Raw genomic sequence first — 24,625 nt, 5'->3', positions numbered from 1 at the left:
AAATTTATCTTTGTACGGAATTTTATAAGCTTAAATATACTTTCTTTTTCTTTTTCTTTTTCGTTTCACGTGATATAACCACTTATGTAAGTTTATTACTTTAAATTCAGATTCGACTCAGGTATCCAAATAATTTTCTTTTTTGTATTCTCACAGCGATCAATAAGTCGGTTCTCACATCACTTTGGACTTTCTTAAATTTTGAACCTTCAATTTTGCGCTTGTCCAACGACGAAAATTGTTATAACTCTTTTATTGTAATGCGATTTTTTAAAATTTGACCATCAGCCATTGTCTCTTTCAATCTTTTATATCTATTTTGCGTAATTTATTAATGTAATTTTATCGATTAGACGTTCTGAAAAAGACCAAGTAGGTCGAAACGTAAATGTTATATATACATATGTTTATTAAATATTAATTTTAAATTAACATCTAAAATTTCTTTGCTCGAATTTTAGCTATTTAACCTCCCTTAGCTTAAATAAACTTACTTATAAAAAGAAGTTGCACAAAATACACTAGGGTTTGAGAAATTCCAGACTTATTTTAAGTGTTAATTATTCCAAATCAACAGACAATTGCTTTCGCAGTTGCAAACTATTGAAGAGACTTCAAATTCTTTTTACAAGGTAGTCCTATCTCTCCTGTTTATTTATTCTACCAATAATGAAGTTTCAAACTTTATCTAGGGTCTCTCGGAGACTCCAGTATATATAACTATATACCTAGGGTTTAAGAAAAAATTTTTAAGTGGTATTTAGTTTTATAACTTTTTAGTTCGTAACAATATTATTGATTGTGTTAACAATATAATATTATTTTAATATTGTATGTAACAATATTATTAAAAATAACAATTCAATAAAATTTAATAAAATGTATTAAAATGGTTATATTCCTAGCAATATTATATAAATATTACATAAATATCACACAAATATTACGTAAATATCACGCAAACATTACGTAAATATTACTGTGATAAATCACCATTATGTGATTCGTTTTCGCGGACATTTTAATATTATTGTGATATCTCAGTTTCTGCAATATTTCTGCTATATTTCATTGTAATATTGCAATGGAAAAATAATATTGCTGTAATATTACTGTGGTACATGCTATGTGGGTTTTTATACAAAATTTGCGTCATTTTCCTATCGGGGGTATGTAGTACCAATACTATGTTTGTATATAATCAGGTTTGACGATTGTAAATAAGAAGCTTTTGGCGAACTGTGCTCTTATTCTAATAAAAAGAATTACAACAATGTATTCTTCAATCAATTTTAGATGGACTTTAATAAACTTTTAATTTAAAACTTATTTTTAATGGCATACAATGTTAAAATCTAAAAAATGACAAATGACAGTAAATAAAATATAACAGTAACAAACGTGACATTAGAATTATTTAATGCACTTGTAATATTAATAATACTATCATTTGATAGTCTTGAAATTTAGTTCGACAATGTACAAATGTTAAAATTTGGAAAATGTGATAAATGATAATTATCACACATTTTTATTTAAAAAAAGTCATTTTCAAATTAGATGTAAAAGAGATTGGATCAAATTTCGGTAGTTTTAGAATATGATATCACATCTAGTAAAAACATATTATATGTCACAATCTGTTTATCATAGCCTATCATAGAGAGAGTGCTTGTATATCTGAAAAAACATGATTATTTTAGAGTAAACACCCACTTAAATAAAAATTTAAAATATTTTATTTCAGAAAAAGTCTCGAGAAAAAGCTTTAGCCAGACACGATACCATAGTGCGTCTACTTATACGTCGTTACGTGACAGCTGAACAAAGGAAACGAGATGAGTTTGGTATTACGGAGGATGATGTTAGGGAAATTCGCCAGGACATTTCGAGTTTTCGATTTGATCTGATCGATATCCTTAAGAAAAACGGAATGTGCACACCGACGCTTGACAAAGAAGAGACGAACAGTCAGTATATATTTACGCATAATAAACTTATCATATAATTCATCAATATAAGGTATCTTATATAGTTCTAGAAGCTCCACACTATATAGTTCTAGAAGCGGCGAACTAAAGTAAATCACGTGATGAGAAATGAAGAATAGATGACATATTGAAATCTCTAGGGCAGTATTCATAGGCTCGTATTTATAGTCAAATCTTATTTCAAGAGTGTCTTAAGTAATGTCTTAAGGCTGATTTATGATGGCCGTAACCGTTGATTTAAGCCGTAGGCCCTAAAAAATTGACCAATCACAGTCGATTATTCTTCTCACATTCGACTGTGATTGGTCAATTTCTTAAAGATTACGGCTTAAATAAACGGTTACGGCCATAATAAATCAGCCTTTAAGATGCTAATACGGCTCTGTGATTGCTTCATAACATCTTAAGATCGTACTTAAGACGGTCTTAAATATAAGATCTGACATAGTCCAAATTTTTTTATATTCAAGATCACAAGATATAAGACTCCATACAATCAATGAAATTACCATATAATGTAATCGAGAATTCGTATGTATTTGACCGGAAATGAATGTCCGGTAAAGAATCTACATATGAAATCGTTTGTATTTCGTATGAAGACTTTTGAAGTGCAATTGAAAAGGTTTGTGAGTCATTCAGTTAATTGTAATTAATTAATCATTTTTTCACCATGCACTTAGCCGGAATAGATAAATTAAACAAAGTTTTTGTATCGAATCGTTTGTATTTCGTATGAAGAGTTATGAAGTGTGATTAAAAAGGTTTGTGAGTCACCCAGATAATTTTAATTAATTATTTATAAACTATGTACCTATAGCCGAAATATAGATTTTTAGTTATTCATGTTAAAAGAAGAAGGCGCTAGTGTTCCGGAAGGTCCGTCTGGAGTCAGAATTAATATAAACGTTTAACAAATTATTTTATACTGAAACAAATAACATTGTAACATGACATTGATAACGTTGTAATATATCTATGCCTGTTCAGAATTTGCAAATCAAAGCAAGGAGGAACGCATGGTAATAACAATCGGAGAGATTATACAGATATCCATACATTAATATGACAGGAAATATCTGTGTTTATTGCACTGGGGGGGCCTAGATTCTGATTTTGAATATATTCAACGCAATCGTATACAAGATACGAATCTACATCAATGAGAGCTATGCGCGGAACATACAATCCTTACAAACTAGACATCGTGTTGAACAGCTCTTATGAAAAAGTACACTCAACTTTGATGGTTAACACCCAAAGTTTAGTGTTTGTCATCAAAGTTAAGTGTCAACACTTAAATTTAGGTGTAGGTTGAGTGTTGACCATTAAGGTTTAAGTAAGTTGTGGGTTTAATCCTCAATGATGAGTGTATATTGAGAGTTTATTCTTAATGATAAGTGTAGGTTGGGGATTAAGCCTCAATGTTTAGTGTAGGTTGGAGGAGGGCGGCAGTGTGGTCTAGTGGTAAAGCGCCAGACTCGCAGTGTTGTGCTAGTTACTAATAAAAGTAATAAATTACTATTACTAGTTACTTTTCATTGAATGTAATATATTACTATTACTTATTACTTTTCTATAACAGTAATATATTACTATTACTAGTTACTATGTAAAGTAACGCGTTACTCTTGCGTTATTTTTACATAAGTATAGTTTGCCATATTGAGATTCTCATACAAGTAAGTATATCAAAATGCGTTTATTAAAGTTGTATGCATAGTGTTACTGGTGTTACAATAATCAATCGCATTTTAAGCTGGAAACACAATGCCAGGCAACAGGAATAGGAACAGGGAATAACCACAGGTAATAGATTTCAACCTATTGGAAACCGTGTATTAATGCACAGGCATTAATACACGGTTATTCCCTGTTCCTATTCCTGTTGCTTGGCATTGTGTCTCCAGCTTTACAGTTTACCCAGTTTAAGTCCCACAGACTAGTCTTTATAGTCAGAGAGTCACAATGATTAGACATTTCTGTTGGCTCGAAGAAGGAGCAACATTTCGAAGTGTTCGTCGGTGAGTCTATTTCTTCTTGCAGTCATCACTTGTCCACCAAGGCTGAATAGGCGTTCAACAGGTGCGCTAGATGGCAGAGCTGTATTAGTGTTCAGAAATATCTTCTTGACTATAGGGTAGCTCTTGAGAGAAGACATTTCTCTGGAAGGGTCAGCCAGATACATGTCCATCTGGGAAGACATGCTGACACTGGCTGGTGCCGACTCCTTGAAGTTGAAGAAGCTGTCTTCAGAGACTGATGCAGAAGTTTCAGATTGAGATGACCCAGATGCATGTTCATCCAGTTGCTGCATGGCATCAAGTAACAGAGCCTTGCCTCTGAGTTTCTTCTCTTCGCTGTCCATCCATCGCAAACGGAACTGCGGATGCACTATGCTAGCCAGAATGAGGTCTTTACGCTGCAGAAGGTTATCGAAGGAGCCTCAATGCCTTTAAGAAGAGCATCAACTAGCGGAACAACGAGCTTCACAGACTGCCTGACTTCGGACAACTTCTTTTTCAGGCAAATAATGGTGGGAATCAGGATTCCCATGAAGCATTTCAGCTCCGACTGCAGGATGTTCAGAGCATTTGCCAAGGGCTGCACTGCTTGCACAAACTCAGCAATAAAGGTAATTTCTGCAGGCCTGAAGATGGCAACTCCAATCTGTTCACATATCTCATTCAACAAGCCTTCAGCCTGAGTTGCAATGCGGTGAATTCTCTCCATCGCATAGAAAGTGGAATTCCATCGCGTCGCATTGGGAACAATCAACGTCAGATTGCACTTATTGCGAACTACCTCAGCAGCTTGAGTACTGCGACTAGCCTTGTTCCAAGCAGCAGAACATTTGGCCATGGTGCTTCGCATGATCTTTTTATACTGTGCATCGTCACAAGCAGATTCGGCATCGTGCACAGCAACAAGATTCAATGTGTGCGCTGCACATCTCAGATGGGGTGGCAGCGAATAAGTGTTCTCGCTCTGCTCTGACTGATTCAGCACGTCTGTCACGCTGCTGTAAACCACCTCATCATCCTTATTTTGGGACAGAATGGTTGTAGTCTGAGATCCCTCACATTCCGCAAAGACAGTGAAAGCCTTTACAAAATTGCTGCCGTTGTCAGTAGTTGTCGAACACACCTTTAGATCTATCTTGTACTTGATGTGAATGCTCTCAAGAGTTGACGCTATAAGATCGTATTTATGCTTCCCCTGTATTCTGCAGCATGACAAAGCAGCTGACTTTCGTTGAAGTGTGTCACAGTCGATCCAGTGGACAGTAACGCCAAAAAAACTGCGATTATGATGAGTCCAAATGTCAGCCGTAGTACAAACAGTCGAAACGCTTGCTAAGGTCTTGATTAGATTCTCTTTCATATCACTAAACTGTTTCGCCACACGTTCTGTAACAGATATAGCATTTAATTTTATTTACTATGATTTAATCTACTGGAAAGAAGTAGGGTTGTGCACAATTAAATTGTGTTTGTTGTAACTTACATGTCAAGTTGTCAACAAATATAATATACATGAAGGCCTATAATTCATATAACGGAAGCAGCCACAATGGCTTTATAACTTAATAAAAATATAATGAACCAGAACGTCGGGAGTGGGCCAGGGTCGAAAATCATTGTCCATTGGGATTAGTGACCAGTAATGGCAGTAAGCCAATTTTTGTTAATACTACAGGACTAATACTGTATAGTCTAAAGTTGTGGTGCAAAATCTTTTTACTAACCAACAAGAGTTTTCCTGCTCATGACCACCTTTCCCGGTTGCAGACCAGTTACAAGATTGATAAAAGATGGCTGTTCGACAATGCTGAAAGCCTGCATGTCATTCACCACGAAGTCAATGATCAAACTATCCACCTTGAACTGCGTGACACGACCAGAACCAATGACTTCTGTAACAGAAGGCTGTGTCAATGATTTCTTGGCCAACTTGTCAGCACCTGAATCATCCACCTTCCTCTTGAGAGTATTTAGCTTTTCAATTGCGCTAGGATGTGATGTCTGTAACATAAATTACATAATGTAACTAATTTTACTGTAATTTTAATTATAATACTGTAATTTTATAATATGGTAATAAAAATAATAACAGTGAACAGAGCACGGGAACACGCATCGAAGCGTTTACAGCTAATTTACAGCCACACGATTTACAGCTAATATCGTCCCTGAACTCAAGCGTCTGAAGTTTCCGCGAGTTGCCAAGATTTTACGAAACAAAAGGAGTGAAGATGGCAATAGATAAAATCGGCCGAAAAATGCAAACCGGCCGCAGGCCTGTCTTAAAAGCTCAGGATACTGTCATTGTCAGTCGGTCAATAGCGGTTCGTCTGATTTTTAATTCCTCATTTCACCAATCACCAGTTTTTCACTTTCATAGTCAATCTTAGTCCATTTCACTTTTAGTTTCTCATCAATCATCTCATTGTTTTAAGATACTGGCCAGTTTTCGGACAACCCGCATTCACGTCAATGCAGGCAGTACGGTTTAGGGTTAATCGGTTAAGGTTATGTTAGGTTAGGGCTCGCATTCGCCGCATCATCCCGCATACCCGCATTATTCTAAATACACACACTGCCCGTATAATTACTAATTTCTTAGTTCTTACCTCCAGATGCTTCTTTAAATTCGACGTACTCTTCACCGAAGTTCTGTAGGTCTTCTTTGTCGGCGGACATAGCCGACATTTCACATCGATGTTTTTCCCATCTTTCGTAATCGTTCGGAGTTCAAAGAATTCCGTGTACACGGATCGTTCAAATGAACTTCGACCTTCTATTGGGAATTAAATACTATTTAGCGTGAATGAAAGCGGAAAATAAACGCACATCACGTGTGACGTCACCATAGAGTAGACATAGACAGTGATGCCAGGTTTTGAAACGCGCAACACGCCAAATTGTAATAGAGGGGAATCCTCCCTGATTCAGGGGATACATACACAAGGGACAAGGGTGACCGTGTACACTACCCGACAATGGCCGCGTTCAGCAGACTCAACAGTTGAGCAACGTTACTAGATTTATCTATACTAGCTGCATTCCGATATTCACTGTCAGTAACTTTCAGTACTGAAAAACTATAGTATACGTGACGTAAAATATAAATTTGCAGTACTGACAGTGAATATCGGAATGCAGCCATTATATCTTCATATATTATAGAAAAATCTAGTAAAGTTGCTCAACTGTTGAATCTGCTGAACGCGGCCAATAATTCGTTCCTTGGCCCCTCCACGGGGCAAGGGGAACGTACAAGTAAATCCATGGCGCCATCGGCCGATGACCAATCAGCGCCAGTCGTAAAAGTAACGCAAAAGTAATGCACATTTGCGTTACTAGTAACTGTAAAAAGTAATATATTACTATTACTACGTTACTATATTGAAAAGTAGCGCGTTATATTACTAGTTACTAGCAAAAGTAATATATTACAGTAACGCGTTACTTTTGTAACGCGTTACTCCCATCACTGCAGACTCGTAATCTGAGGAACCAGGTTCGAGTCCACTAGAGCCATGTAAACATGGAATGTTTTTCCGAAGCTGCGCCCCTCCGTGCAAGATAGGCTCTTGTGCGGAGCAAACTGGACTCCGTCTTTCGGAAAGAGACGTTAAGCCGTTGGTCCAAAAGGGTTAAAGTGAGAGGAGAAAGGGTAGTAGTGTAAAGGTTTGGGTAACGTTTCTTATAAAAACCACTTGCAAACCCTGCGGGGATAAGCAATAAAGATAGTTTTAGTTTTTTTAGTGTAGGTTGGAGATTGATCCTCATCGTTGGATGTTGGTTTGGTGTTAACAGGGTGTTAACCTTTAATGTTCTATGTCGATTTAATCAGTGTCGCCATGATTCCTCTATCGTTGGGTGTCGTTTAAATGTTATTGTGTTAATCTTCGTTAAGTGTCAATTGACGGCTTGGTTTATTGGAAAAGTGTTTCAGATAAAAGTTGAAAGGTTTGAAGGGGGCCAATAGACGATCTTATTGGATTTTGGATCCAGGCTTGTATTGAGCCCAATAGGGCCTAAGTCAAATTTTTTAAATAAAAACCCCTATTTTTTATTGTACCATCTTTCTATATAATACTTTTTGAGATATTCAAGGAAAACTTGGTAACTTTTTCAATATATATTTAGCTTGTGATATCTTGATGATTGTTTGCCAGAGAAAAAAGTGGTACAGAGGACTTTTTAACTTAATTTTATTTCAAAAATGTGCTGTTGCAATAGTATACTCCAATTTTTTTTAAATATTTGTGTATGCATCTTCTTGGAGTGTTTACAAATATTTAAAAAAATTGGAGTGCTATTGCAACAGCATATTCTTAAGACAAAATCAAGTCAAAAAGTCCTCTATACCACTTTTTCCTCTGGCAAACAATTATCAAGATATCATAAGCTAAATATTGAAAAAGTTACCACGTTTTCCTTGAATATCTCAAAAAGTATTAGGCAAATAAAAGAATTTTTCAAACAAAAGTTGTTCAAATTAATTAATAGAGAAAGATGGTACAATAAAAAATAGGGGTTTTTATTTAAAAAATTTGACTTGGCCCTACCCAGCGAGAAATGACCCATCGAATCGACGTCTAATTGACGTCGAAATCATCGATATTACATCATATCGAAATAATGCTCGAAATTTGAAGCTTATTTCGATGTTCGTGCTATATGACATTTTTTAAAAGAAGAGATTATTTGTGACATACATTCATCGCGCCAGACTGTAAAGAGGCAAATTATGTATTTTCTGTTAAGACATCGATATTTCTTCATTTCGATATCAATTCGAAGCTATTTTGATTTGCCTGTCAAATATATAATAACATTGCCATTATATAGAATGCAATATGAATAAAAAATTATATTGTATTGGCAGACATGGATAATGTAAATATTTTATGATTTGAGCATTATAATAATTGCGTTACAGTATTAATTTTTTTAGGCTTCCATTTCCATTAAATAGTTACTTTATAACTGTAAAAGTCACAACAAAATTCCTGTTTGTAATTTGACAATTTTGAAAATTAAAATATTATATAATAGGTACATTTTCAGTACTACATCCGTTCATTTATTAAACAAGAAGTTAAATTAAGCAACTAATTAAATTATTAACATTAAATATTAATACAATAAGATATTGGTATTTACATTTATCAAAATAAAAAATAAGTTCAATTATGAAAATAAATATTAATAATTGGACTTATTAAAAATTAAATAATTTGTTCAGATGTTGCGCTCGAATTCTTTTCGCGTTTTACAACGCCCGATCGTTTCACATTAGATGGCGCGACGCGCGAGTCGCCACTCTCAAAGAGCCTCCGCCTCCTTCCTCACTCGTTAGGTGTCATAGCCGCACTTGCTTGCGTTTCTTCGAACGTGTCGAGTCCGTTACCTCTTTCTTGACGGATTGATCGTTGCGGCGCGTGTTCTGGAGACCAACCGAGCGAGAGTCGGATCACCAAGGAGAGCTCACCGCCAGGAAAGGGAGAGCTGCGGCAGCTAGCGTCCGAGAGGGAGGATCGAGGCGAGGAATCCGGTTCAGCGAGCGGAGCCCTTAAGAGATTCTCATTGGAACGCCATCAAGAGACACGGTAGTGTCTCGTGCCAAGTACACGCGGAGCGAGACCGACCGTGACTCTTTTACGCGACGCGACGGGTTGCGAGTACCCGAGATGTTGAGATCTCGATAACGAGTGAACGGATCAAGTTCTAAGTAGGCTTGATCGATAGTTTGGGGTCGAAAAGAGGGGGGTATCTCTTATAATATTTTCCGCTACGAGCCTTACGAGCGGAGATATTGCGACGAAAAGTCCAAATGTGTGAAAATTTTATTTAAGATACTCCTCCTAACGCCGACGTCTTATGACATATACATAATCAGAAATGTCACTTTCACTTTTTCGACGCTGGCGGCGCAGGTATCGCCAGTTTCGATATCGGGCGCGTATTTCGATCGATCTAGTAGGTAAATGTACTTGGCGCGAGACACTACCGTGTCTCTTGATATATATAATACATATTGAGTCAATTGCTTCATGTTTATCTGGAGAGATTTCGTATCTTTACATCGTATTACCACCGCTGCCGGAAAAGAAGGTTCTCTACGCTTGGCAGAAAGTGCCGCTAGGGAATTTTTAAGTCGATTCTTATGAATCAAGCTTGAATTCGATGTCTAGGTATCCTAGGTTGCCGATGACGAGGTCCAGATAGTGCGCTTCATAGTTTTCGGTGTCCAGGTGTAATAATACGTTGAATTCGATGTCTACGTGTCCCAGGTTGCCGATGACGAGGTCCACATAGTGCGCTCCGTAGTATTCGGTGTTTACGTGTATTAATACTTTGAATTTGATGTCCACGTGTCCCAGGTTGCCGATTGCGGGATCCAGATAGTGCGTTTCATAGTTTTCGGTGTCCAGGTGTAATCGTACGTTGAATTCGATGTCTAGGTGTTCCAGGTTGCCGATGACGAGGTCCACATAGTGCGCTCCGTAGTTTTTGGTGTCTACGTGTATTAATACTTTGAATTTGATGTCCACGTGTCCCAGGTTGCCGATTGCGGGATCCAGATAGTGCGCTTCATAGTTTTTGGTGTCCAGGTGTAATCGTACGTTGAATGCGATGTCTAGGTGTCCCAGGTTGCCGATGACGATGTCTAGATAGTGAGCTCCGTAGTTTTCGGTGTCTACGTGTATTAATACCTTGAATTCGATGTCTAGGTGTCCCAGGTTGCCGATGACGAGGTCCACATAGTGCGCTCTGTAGTTTTCGGTGTCCAGGTGTAATCGTACGTTGAATTCGATGTCTAGGTGTCCCAGGTTGCTGATGACGAGGTCCAGATAGTGCGCTCCGTAGTTTTCAGTGTCTACGTGTATTAATACCTTGAAATTAATGTCTACGTGTCCCAGGTTGCCGATGACGAGTTTTACATAGTGCGCTTTGTAGTTTTTGGTGTCTAGGTGTATTAATAACTTTAAATCTGAATGTAGGACACGTAGATATCGAATTCGAGGTATTAATACACGTAGACACCGAAAACTACGGAGCGCACTATGTGGACCTCGTCATCGGCAACGTGGGACACCTAGACATCGAATTCAACGTATTATTACACCTGGACACCGAAAACTATGGAGCGCACTATCTGGAATCCGTCATCGGCAACCTGGAACACGTGGACATCGAATTCAAGGTATTAATACACCTGGACACCGAAAACTATGGAGCGCACTATGTGGACCTCGTTATCGGCAACCTGGGACACCTAGACATCAAATTCAAGCTTGATTCATAAGAATCGACTTAAAAATTCCCTAGCGGCAGAATTAAAATTATGTCATGACATAATAAAAATCCGCTGAATTAAAATTATGTCTAGACATAATAAAAATTGGACGAATAATAGTAACCTTTTGAAAGTAGAGGTTTTAAGCTTGAAATTTAAATTTTATTCATTTTTAACAAAGTTACCGCTGCTCGAATTTTGCCTATTTTTAAAGATAAATTTAGTGTTCCTTCAATTTTTGTGAGAAATGTATAATTTACTTTTACTTAAATATTATTAATTTTTATGTATTTGTTGTTATTGCTAATTTTGTGAATAATTAAAAAATAAAAAATAAAAATGTTTTGCAGATCCTTGCTTAACACTACAAAATAGGTGATATCAGTACAAAATTACCTTTTTCAAAAAAGGTAAAAAAAAGTGCCAAGTACACGCAATGTATTTTGTAAATTCAATCGAAAAATTATCTCACAAAATTGTCTCACAAAAATTGTCTCACAAAATTGTCTCACAAAAATTGTCTCACAAAATTATTAAATTACAAAATTGTTATTTTATTCAATCCAAGTGATATCTACCTCGAAAAAACCTAAATAACAAGTGGTATCTATTTAAAAAAAAAATACGTGAAATCTTTTAATACTGCGCCAATTACAAAGAGAGAATATATATAATATATATATATATATATATATATATATATATATATATATATATATATATATATATACCTTAACAAAATTATTATTATATCACGAAATTGCGTTACCAAACTCAATCCAAGTGATATATACCTTAACAAAATTATATCACAAAATTGTTTTACCTAACTCAAGTGGTATGTATCTTTGTATTCCTGAGGATCTTTCTATCAACCCAAGTGGTAGTAGTTTTAATTCTCCTTGATGAAATTATAATATTACAAAGAATCATTTAATCATTTTAATCACAAAGAATTAAAGAGGTAACATTATAAAATAAAAATATTTAATTAAAATAAAATAAATAAATTTTTCTTGTAAAAAACTTGGCGCTGCTTTTTTAAGATTAATCTAGACAAACTTGCATAGGTGCATAAGCATATGCATAAAGAGATGGATTGGTCTATTTCCTTTTGCACATATATATGAACCAATCAATTTCTTACGCTTATGTTTATGCGCGATGCAAAATGATTGAGCTTGCTCATCCGAGGCAATCTTGACATCGCATGACCTTTTTAATTGGGCAAAAAATAAATTTGCAATCATAACATTTTTTGAGTACAGCAAAGAAATGCACAGTAGGACGCAAAAAAACTTGCAAAAAGATTCTCTCTAGCTCCTAGTGTTACCAAAATCCAACATGGACACTCTTTCATTCCGACTGACACAAAAAGATTACAAGTGAAACGCTACTCTGATGCAACGCAAATTATGTCTACTATACAATATTAAATAAATTTAAAAATCAAAAAGAATTCAAAAAAGTAAAAAAAATTAATAAAAAATTTAAAAAAAAATTTAAAAAAAGTAATGCGGGCTTCATAACCTACATTTGAAGACAGTCTCAACCCTGTTAACGCAGAGAGCTTTCCAAATACTAAGTTTCACATATTTCGTCAACAATTTTGTTTTTTATTTACCGTATTTGATCCGCCATTTTGAATTTTAAAAAATCATAAACGGATTCGTAATCAGCGACCTCAAAAACCCCCAAATACTGAGTTTCATAAATTTTGGTAAAAGTTTGGTTTTTTTGTCCGCCATATTAAATCCGCCATTTTTTTTTAGACACATCCAAATCTTAGTGCTATCTACTCACAAGCTATGTATCCTCTTTTTTCCATTAGAAACAATTTAATCATATGATTTGTGTTTTTAACTCATATAAAGCGCCATATTTTGACCGCCATATTGAATTTTAAAAAGTACCACACTGTACTTGATAAAGCACACAAAAACAATGATTTTAAGCCCTTAACCATTTTAATCGGTTCAATAGAATTTTGGAGACGGTCCTGTCCCGGTTGACATGGAACGTCCTATATATATATATATATTCTCTCTTTGTAATTGGCGCAGTATTAAAAGATTTCACGTATTTTTTTTTTTAAATAGATACCACTTGTTATTTAGGTTTTTTCAAGGTAGATATCACTTGGATTGAATAAAATAACAATTTTGTAATTTAATAATTTTGTGAGACAATTTTTGTGAGACAATTTTGTGAGATAATTTTTCGATTGAATTTACAAAATACATTGCGTGTACTTGGCACTTTTTTTATTTTTTTTGAAAAAGGTATTTGTTACTTTCATTTGAGGTTTCATATTTTTAGGGTTTAGACCGTCATTTTTAAGGATTAACCATTAATTGAAGGTTAACTATCACTTGAAGGTTAACCATCATCCAAAGAAAAACCCTTACAGTTGGGTGTGATTTCGGACCACCAATTGAAGATTAACCTTCAAATGATGGTTAACCTTCAATTGGCGGTCCAAAATTACACCCAACTTTAAGGGTTTTTCTATGGTGTTTTTTTAACGGTTAACACCAAAAGTTGAGTATATTTTTCCATAAGGGAGGTAAAGCAAGTGCTTATATGATTGTATCTTAGATAATTAATTTCCAATTATCTTTCAGTGTTTGTAGAAGTATAATCATGTATAAATGTATGTTACGCTTTTAGTTAAAACAGTTGGGTTATAATGTCGATAAAATTGAATTTATTGTTGTAGGCGTGTTGTACTTTTATGTCTTTGCCAGACGACTACAGATGACTACGTTATTTCATACGAAGTTTATACGATGCGCTGTGTGGTCATATAAGCAATAATGTTTGACGAAGCGGTGAGCTACCCGAAACGTAGTACTACAAAATGTATTGGCATCGCTATTGAAACAACCTGATTATTGTCTGAAGAAGCATCTCTCGGATATGTTACGTTATAGGTATATGTAGATTCGTATCTTGTATACGATTGCGTTGAATATATTCAAAATCTGAATCTGCCCTCCCCCCCCCCCCCGTGCAATAAACACAGATATTTCCTGTCATATTAATGTATGGACATCTGTATAACCTCCTCCGATTGCTATTACTATGCGTTCCTCCTTGCTTTGATTTGCAAACTCTGAACAGACATAGATATATTACAACGTTATCGCAATGTCATGTTACAATGTTATTTGTTTCAGTATAAAATAATTTGTTAAACGTTTATATTAATTCTGACTGCAGACAGACCTTCGGGAACACTAGCGCCTTCTTCTTTTAACATGAATAACTAAAAATCTATATTTCGGCTAGGTACATGGTTTATAAATATTTAATTAAAATTATCTGGATGACTCACAAACCTTTTTAAGGGGTTAGACCACTGTGACGGGCGTTTTTTCAGGGTCATTTTCAGGAATTAATTTCTAACAAAGTATTTATGATACACCAGTAATTTTTTTTTTTATTATTTTGTGTACACATTGAAGAACGTGTCCAATTTTTTTGTGTAAAAAAATAAAAAACTCTTCGAGTTAAGTTACTTCGCGCATCCCTATAATTTTCAGGCTTGGTCGGATGGTGTACACGATTTTGTGAAAACCAGTCGTCTGAAACAAAAATAAAAAATATTCTCATTATCTATATTGTATTGGCTTTCGGCTGACTGAGCATTTTTTTTATTTTTGGCGACGAGAAAAAAATTCCTGAATTTTGACTGCAATTTTTGGGTTTAAATTACATGTTATTATTATTAATAATTATTGAACAAAACATAATATTGAAAAAATCGTCCGTCCGAAAAAATCAGCCGAAAGACACTAGTCCTTAGAATAAGTGTACCAAATTTCAAGTCGATTCATCGATTAGAACTCGAGATATCATGTACACCGTTTTGAAAAACATAGTTTTGAGAAAAACGCGTTTAAAGTTTTGGTACTAGTTTTTTCAGTGAAAAAATGTATTTAAGCTTTTTACCCTTAATCTGCCATTCCTGCCTCATAAAGGGGACCTTCCTCTTCACAAAAATCTTCTTCAAGAGCCGATCTCATCGCTCTTCTTTCGATTCTTCCCTCTTTTGAAGCCTCGAATGATCGCGCGTCGGCAATGCGTTTCGGAGCATTTCGGAGCGCTTCAGTAATAGCTCGAAATTTCAATGAAAACCACTTCGGGCGGGTATAAGACCTTTTGTCCCTTATTTTAGAGGGTTCAAAGGATTTTTTAAGCCAATAAAAAAAATTCGATTTTTTGGAAATTTTACAGTGGTCTAACCCCTTAATCAGACTTCATAACTCTTCATACAAAATACAAACGATTCGATACAAAAACTTTGTTTAATTTATCTATTCCGGCTAAATGCATGATGAAAAAATGATTAATTAATTACAATTATCTGAATGACTCACAAACCTTTTCAGTTGCACTTCAAAAGTCTGCATACGAAATACAAACGATTTCATATATAGATTCTTTACCGGACATTCATTTCCGGTCAAGTACATACGAATTAATCGAAATAATATTTAAGACAATCTTGAATATAAGGTCGAATTATGAATATTGATTCTAGCGTGAATGTGAATGTGGCACCTGATTTCGAAGAAACAAGATTTTCAAATATGTATTAATAGTGGAGGCAACATAGGAAAACACTTGGAAAGTTATCCTCAAAGAGTAAACTTTTTTGGAAAGTGTTCTTTTGGGTTTCAGAAAACATGTCCCAAAAGTTTACCAACGTAAACCCTGTGCTAAATGTTTTATTTAACAAAAAAGACCGAAAAAATCGGTTTTTTGAGTATAACTAAAAAAACATTAATTTTATGAAAAAATAAACCATGCCAATCGAAAGAGGAGAAAATTTTACTAAAGAAACATATCTAAAGTTTTCTTAATATTAATATGTGTAGGAGTAATAATTTTTTAATTAACGCTTCAAAGTGCGTCGATGCCGCCCCGTGTGAAGCCGCCTGCAGAGTACGCGGGCGCGCGCGCGCACTTTTTAAAAAGGGTTGTAACTTTTATTGGATCGATAGAATCAAATTTTACAAAAAGCATTCGAAAGTAGATATAATTTACTAATTTTCAAGTGGTTTAGAAAAATTGAGAAAGCATTTTGAGTATATTTAAATCGAATTTGAAGAGAGGCGATGTGAAATTTTTGACTTATTTTACTAATATTATTGCCATTTATTTAAATTTGCAGATTTTCACTTCTAAACTAAAGCATTATATTCTTAAAATATGTGCTGATAACATGCAATAAGTGAAAAAATTACAAAAATTTATTTTTTAAAAGTTGGGACCTTAAAGTTGATAGTTTTCTTGAAATTTCGTTATTTCAAAATTGATCAACAAGTTTGACTGCAGATATTATTGCTTAGGAAATAGATATTAAAATTTAATAACAGGGTTTTTTAAAGCTGAAAATATGTACTTTAAGATGATACAAGTTTTATTTGAAAAACAAAATATTAAGCAGGTGTATTTTTCAAAACAGTATATAAAAATAAATGTCGAACTAGAAAATATGAAAATTTCTCTATTTTCAAAGTCGAAAAAGTAATAGAAAAAAACTTTTTTTGAAAAAATAACTTATGGGATGTTGTAGCTTGGGTTTTAAACTTTAAGACTGTATATCGGAAATATTTTTTTAAACTTATTATTTTAGTGGCTACACGCAATTTAGTAAAAAAAAGTCGTATTGACGACAAGAACAGAAGCAAACAAAGAACATAATCGATATTTAAATTACAATATGAATATTGTGACTTAATAACAATGAATATTATATTAATTATAAATATTATATTAATATTATATTATATTATATCAATAAGTAGGGCCCGGATGTTCAAGCGATTTCTCGGCTCGCGCGCGGAGAACCGCAGCGTGCTAGTTAGTCCATACGTCAGATTGATTGAGCATTTTTATCGCGGTTGATGGCTTAAGTTAATGTTTTTGACGTAGAACTACGTCTTTGTCGACAGTAAGGAGGGGTATAAGGGGGGGGGGGGTAAATCTAGGCACAGCCTGCAACGAATGCAACGAAAATATGTCACACTTTGAACGTTTGTATCTTCGAAACTAATAATCGTAGAGTAATCATTGACATCTCATTTTAAAGCTTAAGAAGTCCCATTTATGATAAATCCAGCCTGAACTCTCTATTTCTTCTCGTTTAGATATAGTAGCGTTAGAAAGTTTAGCTAAATTTCTCGTAGATGCAACGAAAACATGTCACACTTTGAACGTTTATATCTTCGAAACTAATAATCGTAGACTAATAAATGACATCTCATTTTAAAGCTTAAGAAGTCCCATTTATGATAAAACAAGACCGAACTCTCTATTTATAACCGATTTTCTTGAAATGGAATTATTATAAGAGATTTTTCTCGAAAAATATTAAAGGAAAATATACTTTATTATATAGTTTTTAAAAGCTCTCAATGTAAGCTAAATGTTTTCGCAATTTAATAAATAAATAAATGAATGAATAAATGGATGAATGGATTTAATAAATAAATAAATAAATGAATTAATAAATGGGTGAATGGATAAATGGATGAATGGGTGAATGGATTTAATAAATAAATAAATAAATGAATGAATGAATGAATAAATGAATGGATGAATGAATGAATGGGTGAATGGATGAATGGGTGAATGGATGAATGGATTTAATAAATAAATGAATGAATGGATGAATGGATGAATGGATAAATGGATGAATGGATGAATGGATGAATGGATGAATGGATGAATGAATGAATGAATAAATGAATGGATGAATGGATGAATGGATGAATGGGTAAATGGATGAATGGATTTAATAAATAAATGAATGAATGGATGAATGGATGAATGGATGAATGGATGAATGGATGAATGGATGAATGGATAAATGGATGAATGGATGAATGGATGAATGGATGAATGAATGAATGAATAAATGAATGGATGAATGGATGAATGGGTGAATGGATGAATGGGTGAATGGATGAATGGGTGAATGGATGAATGGATTTAATAAATAAATGAATGAATGCATTGCCTATATCGCCCTTGTCACACTTTGAACGTCACACTTTGAACGTTTGTATCTTCGAAACTAATAATCGTAGAATAATAAATAATATCTCATTTTAAAGCTTAAGAAGTCCCATTTATGATAAGACAAGTCGGAACCCTTTATTTCTTACCTCTTCGATACAGCAGCGTTAGAAAGTTTAACTAAATTTTTTGTCGATGCAACGAAAATATGTTATACTTTGAACGTTTGTATCTTCGAAACTAATAATCGTAGAATAATAAATAATATCTAATATTTTAAAAAGAAATGGGCACAGTAACAACTGTGCCGCAAGCAACACGTAGAACTACGTCAACTATCAATAATGATGAATTCAGCGCTACAGCCCTGTGTGGAACTTGGCCTCTCTTGATCACGAATACTTTAACATGAAATAATGACAGTTGACGTAGTTCTACGTGTTGCTTGCGGCACAGTTGTTACTGTGCCCATTTCTTTTTTTTATGTTTTTTGGGTCGTAGAACAAGAATCTGTAAATAGTTTTTTCGTAAGTCGATGCAATAAAAAGTTATTAACAATTTATTTGTTTAAATTGCCCTAGCGATCAAACTATACATCCTATAAAAAAATAAACTAGCGAAAATTTGTTCCTCTTTTCACGACGAACAAAATGGCGTTCGAATTTTTCCAAAATCTTGATTATTGACGGAAATATGTCAATTTTTAGGTAATTACTGCCTACGCGTCGCGGAGTGCCCTAGACGTGCGCGCTCGCGCTCAATTGTATCGTTAAAACAATTGAAACTCTGAACTTGTCTGAACTTGCAAAAACGCGCCTACGTGCGTGGAAGTCCAGTACACCTCGCGTATGGCTGCTGATCGTAGGTGAATATTAGGCAGTAATTACCTAAAAATTGACATATTTCCGTCAATAATCAAGATTTTAAAAAAATTTAAACGCAATTTTGTTCGTCGTGAAAAGAGGAACAAATTTTCTCTAGTTCATTTTTTTATAGGATGTATAGTTTGATCGCTAGGGCAATTTAAACAAATAAATTGTTAATAACTTTTTATTGCATCGACTTACGAAAAAACTATTTACAGATTCTTGTTCTACGACCCAAAAAACATTAACTTAAGCCATCAACTTCGATAAAAATGCTCAATCGACCTGGCGTATGGACTAAGTGAGCGGGTGCTCGCTACAAACAAATGCTACGCTGTCTCCATCCTTTTTCTAGTAACATTCTTTTGTTTTAAGAATCGTTCACATATATTTTTGAGGTTTAACAAAAGGAAATCAATTTGCGAAGCGCCTTCGCCACAGAACAGTCTCCGTAAAAACGCTTAATTTTATGCTTTTTACCCGCCCTTTTGAGTCGCCATTTTATAATATTGAAAATTTTACTTCAGATTCGTATTCAGCAACCTTGAAAACACATTGGCTGCGTTCAGCAGAACGCAACAGTTTGCAACCGTTTTATGATTCTCTGCTGAACGATTGTAAGCGCATTCAAAATCTCAACACGTTTACTCTGGTTCACTCAGCGGTTGCCATGGTTTTCAGCGAACTAAAAGTACGCTGTTTATCAAGCAAAACGTAATTATCAGTAAAATGGCTGCTCCTAGTGTATCAACATCACGCAGACTGTATAATTATAAGTATACATATAAAAATATTATTTATAACGTCACAGATACAGTGGAAACGCACAGGAAGTTACAAAATGGTATGTATAAATTACATATATACATATATATATATATATATATGTGCGTGTGCATGTGCGTGTGCATGTGCGTGTGCGTGTGCGTTGCGCGCGCGCGCGTGTGTGTGTTGTGTGTGTGTGTGTGTGTGTGTGTGTGTGTGTGTGTGTGTGCGTGGTGTGTGTGTGTGTGTGTGTGTGTGTGTGTGTGCGCGCGTGCGTGCGTGTATATATATATATATATATATATATACATATCAAATAATTTACCTAAAACTTATTCAAATACGGAAATTGATTTAGATGTTTCTATTATGCCTTTGATAGAACAGCAAAATACGTTATTACCTGAAATTGAGAATACTGCAACTTTATCCACACTAATTACAAGTCAACAAACACCTTCCATTCCTGAAGTTCCATCCATTTCGAGACCCTCAACGTCTGATGAAAATGAACATTTACACAGGTTACTCTAAATTATTAATGTATAAAAATAATTATTTTGCTATTTAATTTTATCTATGTACATAGTGTACTCATAATCACAATTATGTGTTTAAATTTGAATTTCTTTCATTACATGAAATCTTATTTCCTAAATTAAAATGATTTGGGCAATAATTATTTGTATAAAGATTTTATTCAACGTATACCATTTTGTTATAGTCTTTGTTCACAGTCCCCTGCTCAAAATAGAATTAACGAAAATAATAATAAGAAGCAAAAAGCTCAAAGATTGAAACAATTGTACGACTTAAGGAAAAATCAGATAGAATGTGAAAAGACAAGAATACAAGTGATAAAAGACTTCACTGCTGCTCTTAAAGAAAATAATAACATCCAAACAAAAAGAAACGAATTACTTGAAACTTTAATAGAATTAAAGAGACAAAAATGAAGAAATAGTATGGAATACGAATGGAATAACACATTTATTCACATATGTACTTATTCATAAGGAAATAAATATATAATATATACGCTGTGACGTTGCAGTTTCGCTGCATCGTGGCAGCGCCCCGCCGCCGTCACAAGGCGCGGGTTTTCGATAATTATTCGTTTCGCGCCCGAGGACGGTTCACAGAGTCAGAGCGAGAGATCTCCAGGGGCATAATTATAATTGCGTTTCCGTATTTTGATCCTTTTTTTTGTTATTTTGTATTGATACGTGGCGCCTCACCGAGCTGAGACTGGAGTTCCTGAGGAGATGCAGCGGACCGTAAAATGCGGATTGAGTCGACCGAGAGGAATCGAGCCAGGATATCGATCGACGCGAGCGGACCGCGGCGAGACTCGCAGGCCGGCGGGCGCAAGGGAGCGCGGAAGGACACGCGCGTGGGGAATGATACGGCGAAGGACGGACCCGTAGAGGCAGGGCCCCGGGACGCCGGGGCGGAATGAACTTCGCCTGCCCTCCTCACCTGCAAAAAGGACTCCGGGGTGGCAGGCCAGCACTCCCGGACCGAAACCAAAAACACGGGGACGTTAGCGTCGCGTCCGCTACCGGGAAGGATTCCGGCGAAATCGTCATACGCGCGAGGAAATCTTAAGCGCCCTGCGGGAGCCGGAATTGTCGGCCCTGCGCAAGGATACGTCGCGAGCTTGCGGGCTTGCCCCTAATTGGTCCGCGCGTTAACGTCAAGCGGCTGCGTACGCCCGGGGTGGGGCGCGCAATCGATTCCGCCATCGAGCGAAATTTCGGGAGCACTCCTGGATCGTCCTCGACAGCCGAAACACGCGTGAAATAGTCAGTCGCGAAATACAGTTGATTTTCTTGGCGAATATTGGGACGATTCTCTTGGCGATTCTCCCGACCCTTGGGCGACGGCGAGAAGCTTTCGAGGGAGAGCCGAAGAACGGTGAGGTTGCCTCGGTAATATTCAGCATGTAAAGCCACGACACCGCTCCCCGGGTCGCGCTCTCGCTCGGGAATATTCGCGATAATGAGCGTATTCGCCGACAAGGCGTATGTAGCGATCGATAGCGAGAGCGAGGGGCACCGGAATGGTCTCGTGGCCGTGGGATCGCGATCGGAATCTACGAACTCCTGGAGATCGCGGTAGGCGCGTCAATGACGACGTTCGATATCGCGAGTACGCCATTTCTCGCGCCCTTCGCGTTCACGACCGCGTGTCTCGTTGTGCGTAGTATTTCGCCCGGTCGAATCTTAGATTCCGCACGCGATATTAATCGCATTAGACGGTTATTCGCGTTGATTTGATGGCGCACTTGCGATTCGCGTCCGGACACTTAGATTATCCTCGCGATATCGGCTGCGTTGAGATATTATTCGCGTTAGGATGTTGCTTGTCTTAAGATACCATTCGCGTCGACCTAATCTGGCGTCTCGTTATTACTCGCGATAATTCCGTAATTTTCTCGCGTTAATTCGAGTATTTCGCGTGATGCCGAGTGTCTCGGTGCAACATTTTTCGCGTTGGACGATCACTGACGATCGCGGGGGTTGCGTTCAATCAGAATCACTTGCGTTAACCTCAGTTTCCTGCGTTAGGGTAAATCGGTAATTTCGCGTTAGTTATAGTATTGCTTGCGGTAATTCCGCATAATTCCTCGCGTTAGAATCGTGTTTCGCGTTACGTCGAGCGCCTCGGCGCCTTATTCTTCGCGTTAGGATATCCTCGGCGATATCACATCTTGCGTTCGTTCCCGCTTGCGTTGGGACGTTACTCGCGTCACGTTCGTCCTCTGCGTTAGTTTAAGATATTTCCCTGCGTTAGATTAAGATTATTACTCGCGTTAGATTAAGATTGTTTGGCGACAGAATCCCTGTGCGGGTTTGGACCGTGGCGTTCACGCGCTCCGGGCGTGATATACCATTATTTCGCGATCTTTCACGTTCAACTATTCTTCCTATTGATTCTACTATTTCGTGTTCACGCCAATTCTTGTGCATTCGGCTGTGCCTTTTGCCGATAATTTATGTTAGTTGTAAGTTTGATTTTCTATTGCTACCTCTTAATTTGATAACGGCGCACTCCGCGTTTACTATGAAATAACGTAGTACTCCGTTCATTTCTGGCGTCCGCGTTACCATTATTTTTGTTGCCTACACCGTGACGCCCGTATTAGCAGTTATTTGTTTGAGCTCCATGATTGAGTAATGGAAGCCGAATTGGCACTTATAATTTCGCCTGAGCGATACCTCAGAATAAATGTTGCTCTTTATTTGTTAACTGACTGAGTTAATAATTCACACGTCACCCCGCCAAGTACCGCGCTGCCCTCCATCAACCCCGCCCTGCTATTAGGTCGAGCTAGCCATTCCTTCGCACACCGACTTATTTCGTTTTGCGTCTCGTTTTTGGTTCTCGCGATTTCGTGGACGCGAATTTACGCGTCTGGCGCCCAACATTAGAATCGTTTCGTGGAGTTTCGGAGGTGCGAACCATCCCGCCATAGAGGCCTACCATCCCGCTCTCCTTTCCCCTTTTGATCCGGCACACGCCCCGGACCGCTCCGGGAGTGAAAAAGTCGTGACAACGCAATAAACATTTTAATATTTATTTATAATTGAGCTACAATATATCTACGCTTTTCTGCAGCCTCTACTACTTCTTGTTCTTCTTCATCTTCTTCTATTTCATGTAAATTTTGCTCTTCTAAATAATCTTCATCATCTATATTTAAGTTATCATCCTCTATTATAAAATTATGTAGTGTACACGCCGCAGCAATCATTTTGTTCCCCAGATCAAAATCTGAGATGTCTAGATATTTGAGTCTTCTGAACTTTTCTTTTAACAAACCAAAGGATCTTTCAATAATTGAACGAATACAACTTAATTTCATATTATATCGAGTTTGCGGGACTGTCAGATGGCCATTGTCCTTATACGGTGTCATTAGATTCACCGTCAATGGATATGCTGAATCACCTATTAAATGTAGTTGTCGTGATATAAAATTTATTCTTGCATTCGATATGTGCTCAAATAGTGGACTTTACCTGAAAACTCTTGCGTCGTGCATTCGACCTGGCATTCCAATGAAGCAATCAATAAATTTTCCTCTGTGATTGCATACTCCTGAAAATATTGAAATAAGTGTATAAAGTATCAGAATTCAATATATTGGTTTACAACAATACTATTACGAGTACAGTATAATTTAATTTAATTTTTTTAATATTTTCCTTTACCTTGTAATATAATGGAATGAAACCCTTTGCGATTATAATAATCATGTGAATTCCTTATCGGTTGTTTGCATGGAATATGGCAACCATCAATTGCACCTATAACCCCTTGAAAACCGCGTGAACGCATCTAAAAAATCTGAAATTAATCCATATCTAAATATATTAAATAAAACAAGAAATTTTAATAACATCTTTTCAATAAATTTTAATAAAGCTTGTCTTAAAAAATCATACATTGCAGGATACTTCACATTCATTAGCATTTGGCCATTTGACGTAGAGAAGCATTATATTTGACAAAATGGTTATAACACTTTTGAAAATGTTATGACCACTAGATTTTGCCAAGCCAAATCTGTCGCTCGTAGCTAAAAAACTTTCTTGTTTGGCCAAAATCCATATTGTGTATAGAAGTTTTTTTGGTACACTTACATCTATGTACTCT

The 24,625-nt window shown here is 36.1% G+C and overlaps 1 protein-coding gene and 1 pseudogene across 1 annotated transcript in view; one reads left to right on the top strand and one right to left on the bottom strand.

The window, feature by feature from the left end:
• Trp (transient receptor potential) overlaps window positions 1-24,625 on the top strand; it is a 141,818-nt gene that overhangs the window by 111,525 nt on the left and 5,668 nt on the right. Inside the window, exon 15 of the mRNA XM_071718982.1 lies at window positions 1,748-1,970. Coding sequence (XP_071575083.1) covers window positions 1,748-1,970 — 223 coding nt within the window. The remainder of the gene's footprint in view (window positions 1-1,747; window positions 1,971-24,625) is intronic.
• LOC139780371 (uncharacterized) lies at window positions 5,596-24,600 on the bottom strand (annotated as a pseudogene).

This window comes from Temnothorax nylanderi, unplaced genomic scaffold (genome assembly GCF_030848795.1).
Source record: "Temnothorax nylanderi isolate EJ_2023f unplaced genomic scaffold, tnyl_v1.0 TNYL_tig0273_pilon, whole genome shotgun sequence".
Classification (NCBI taxonomy): Eukaryota; Metazoa; Arthropoda; class Insecta; order Hymenoptera; family Formicidae; genus Temnothorax; species Temnothorax nylanderi.
This window is presented reverse-complemented; position numbering and strand designations above follow the sequence as displayed.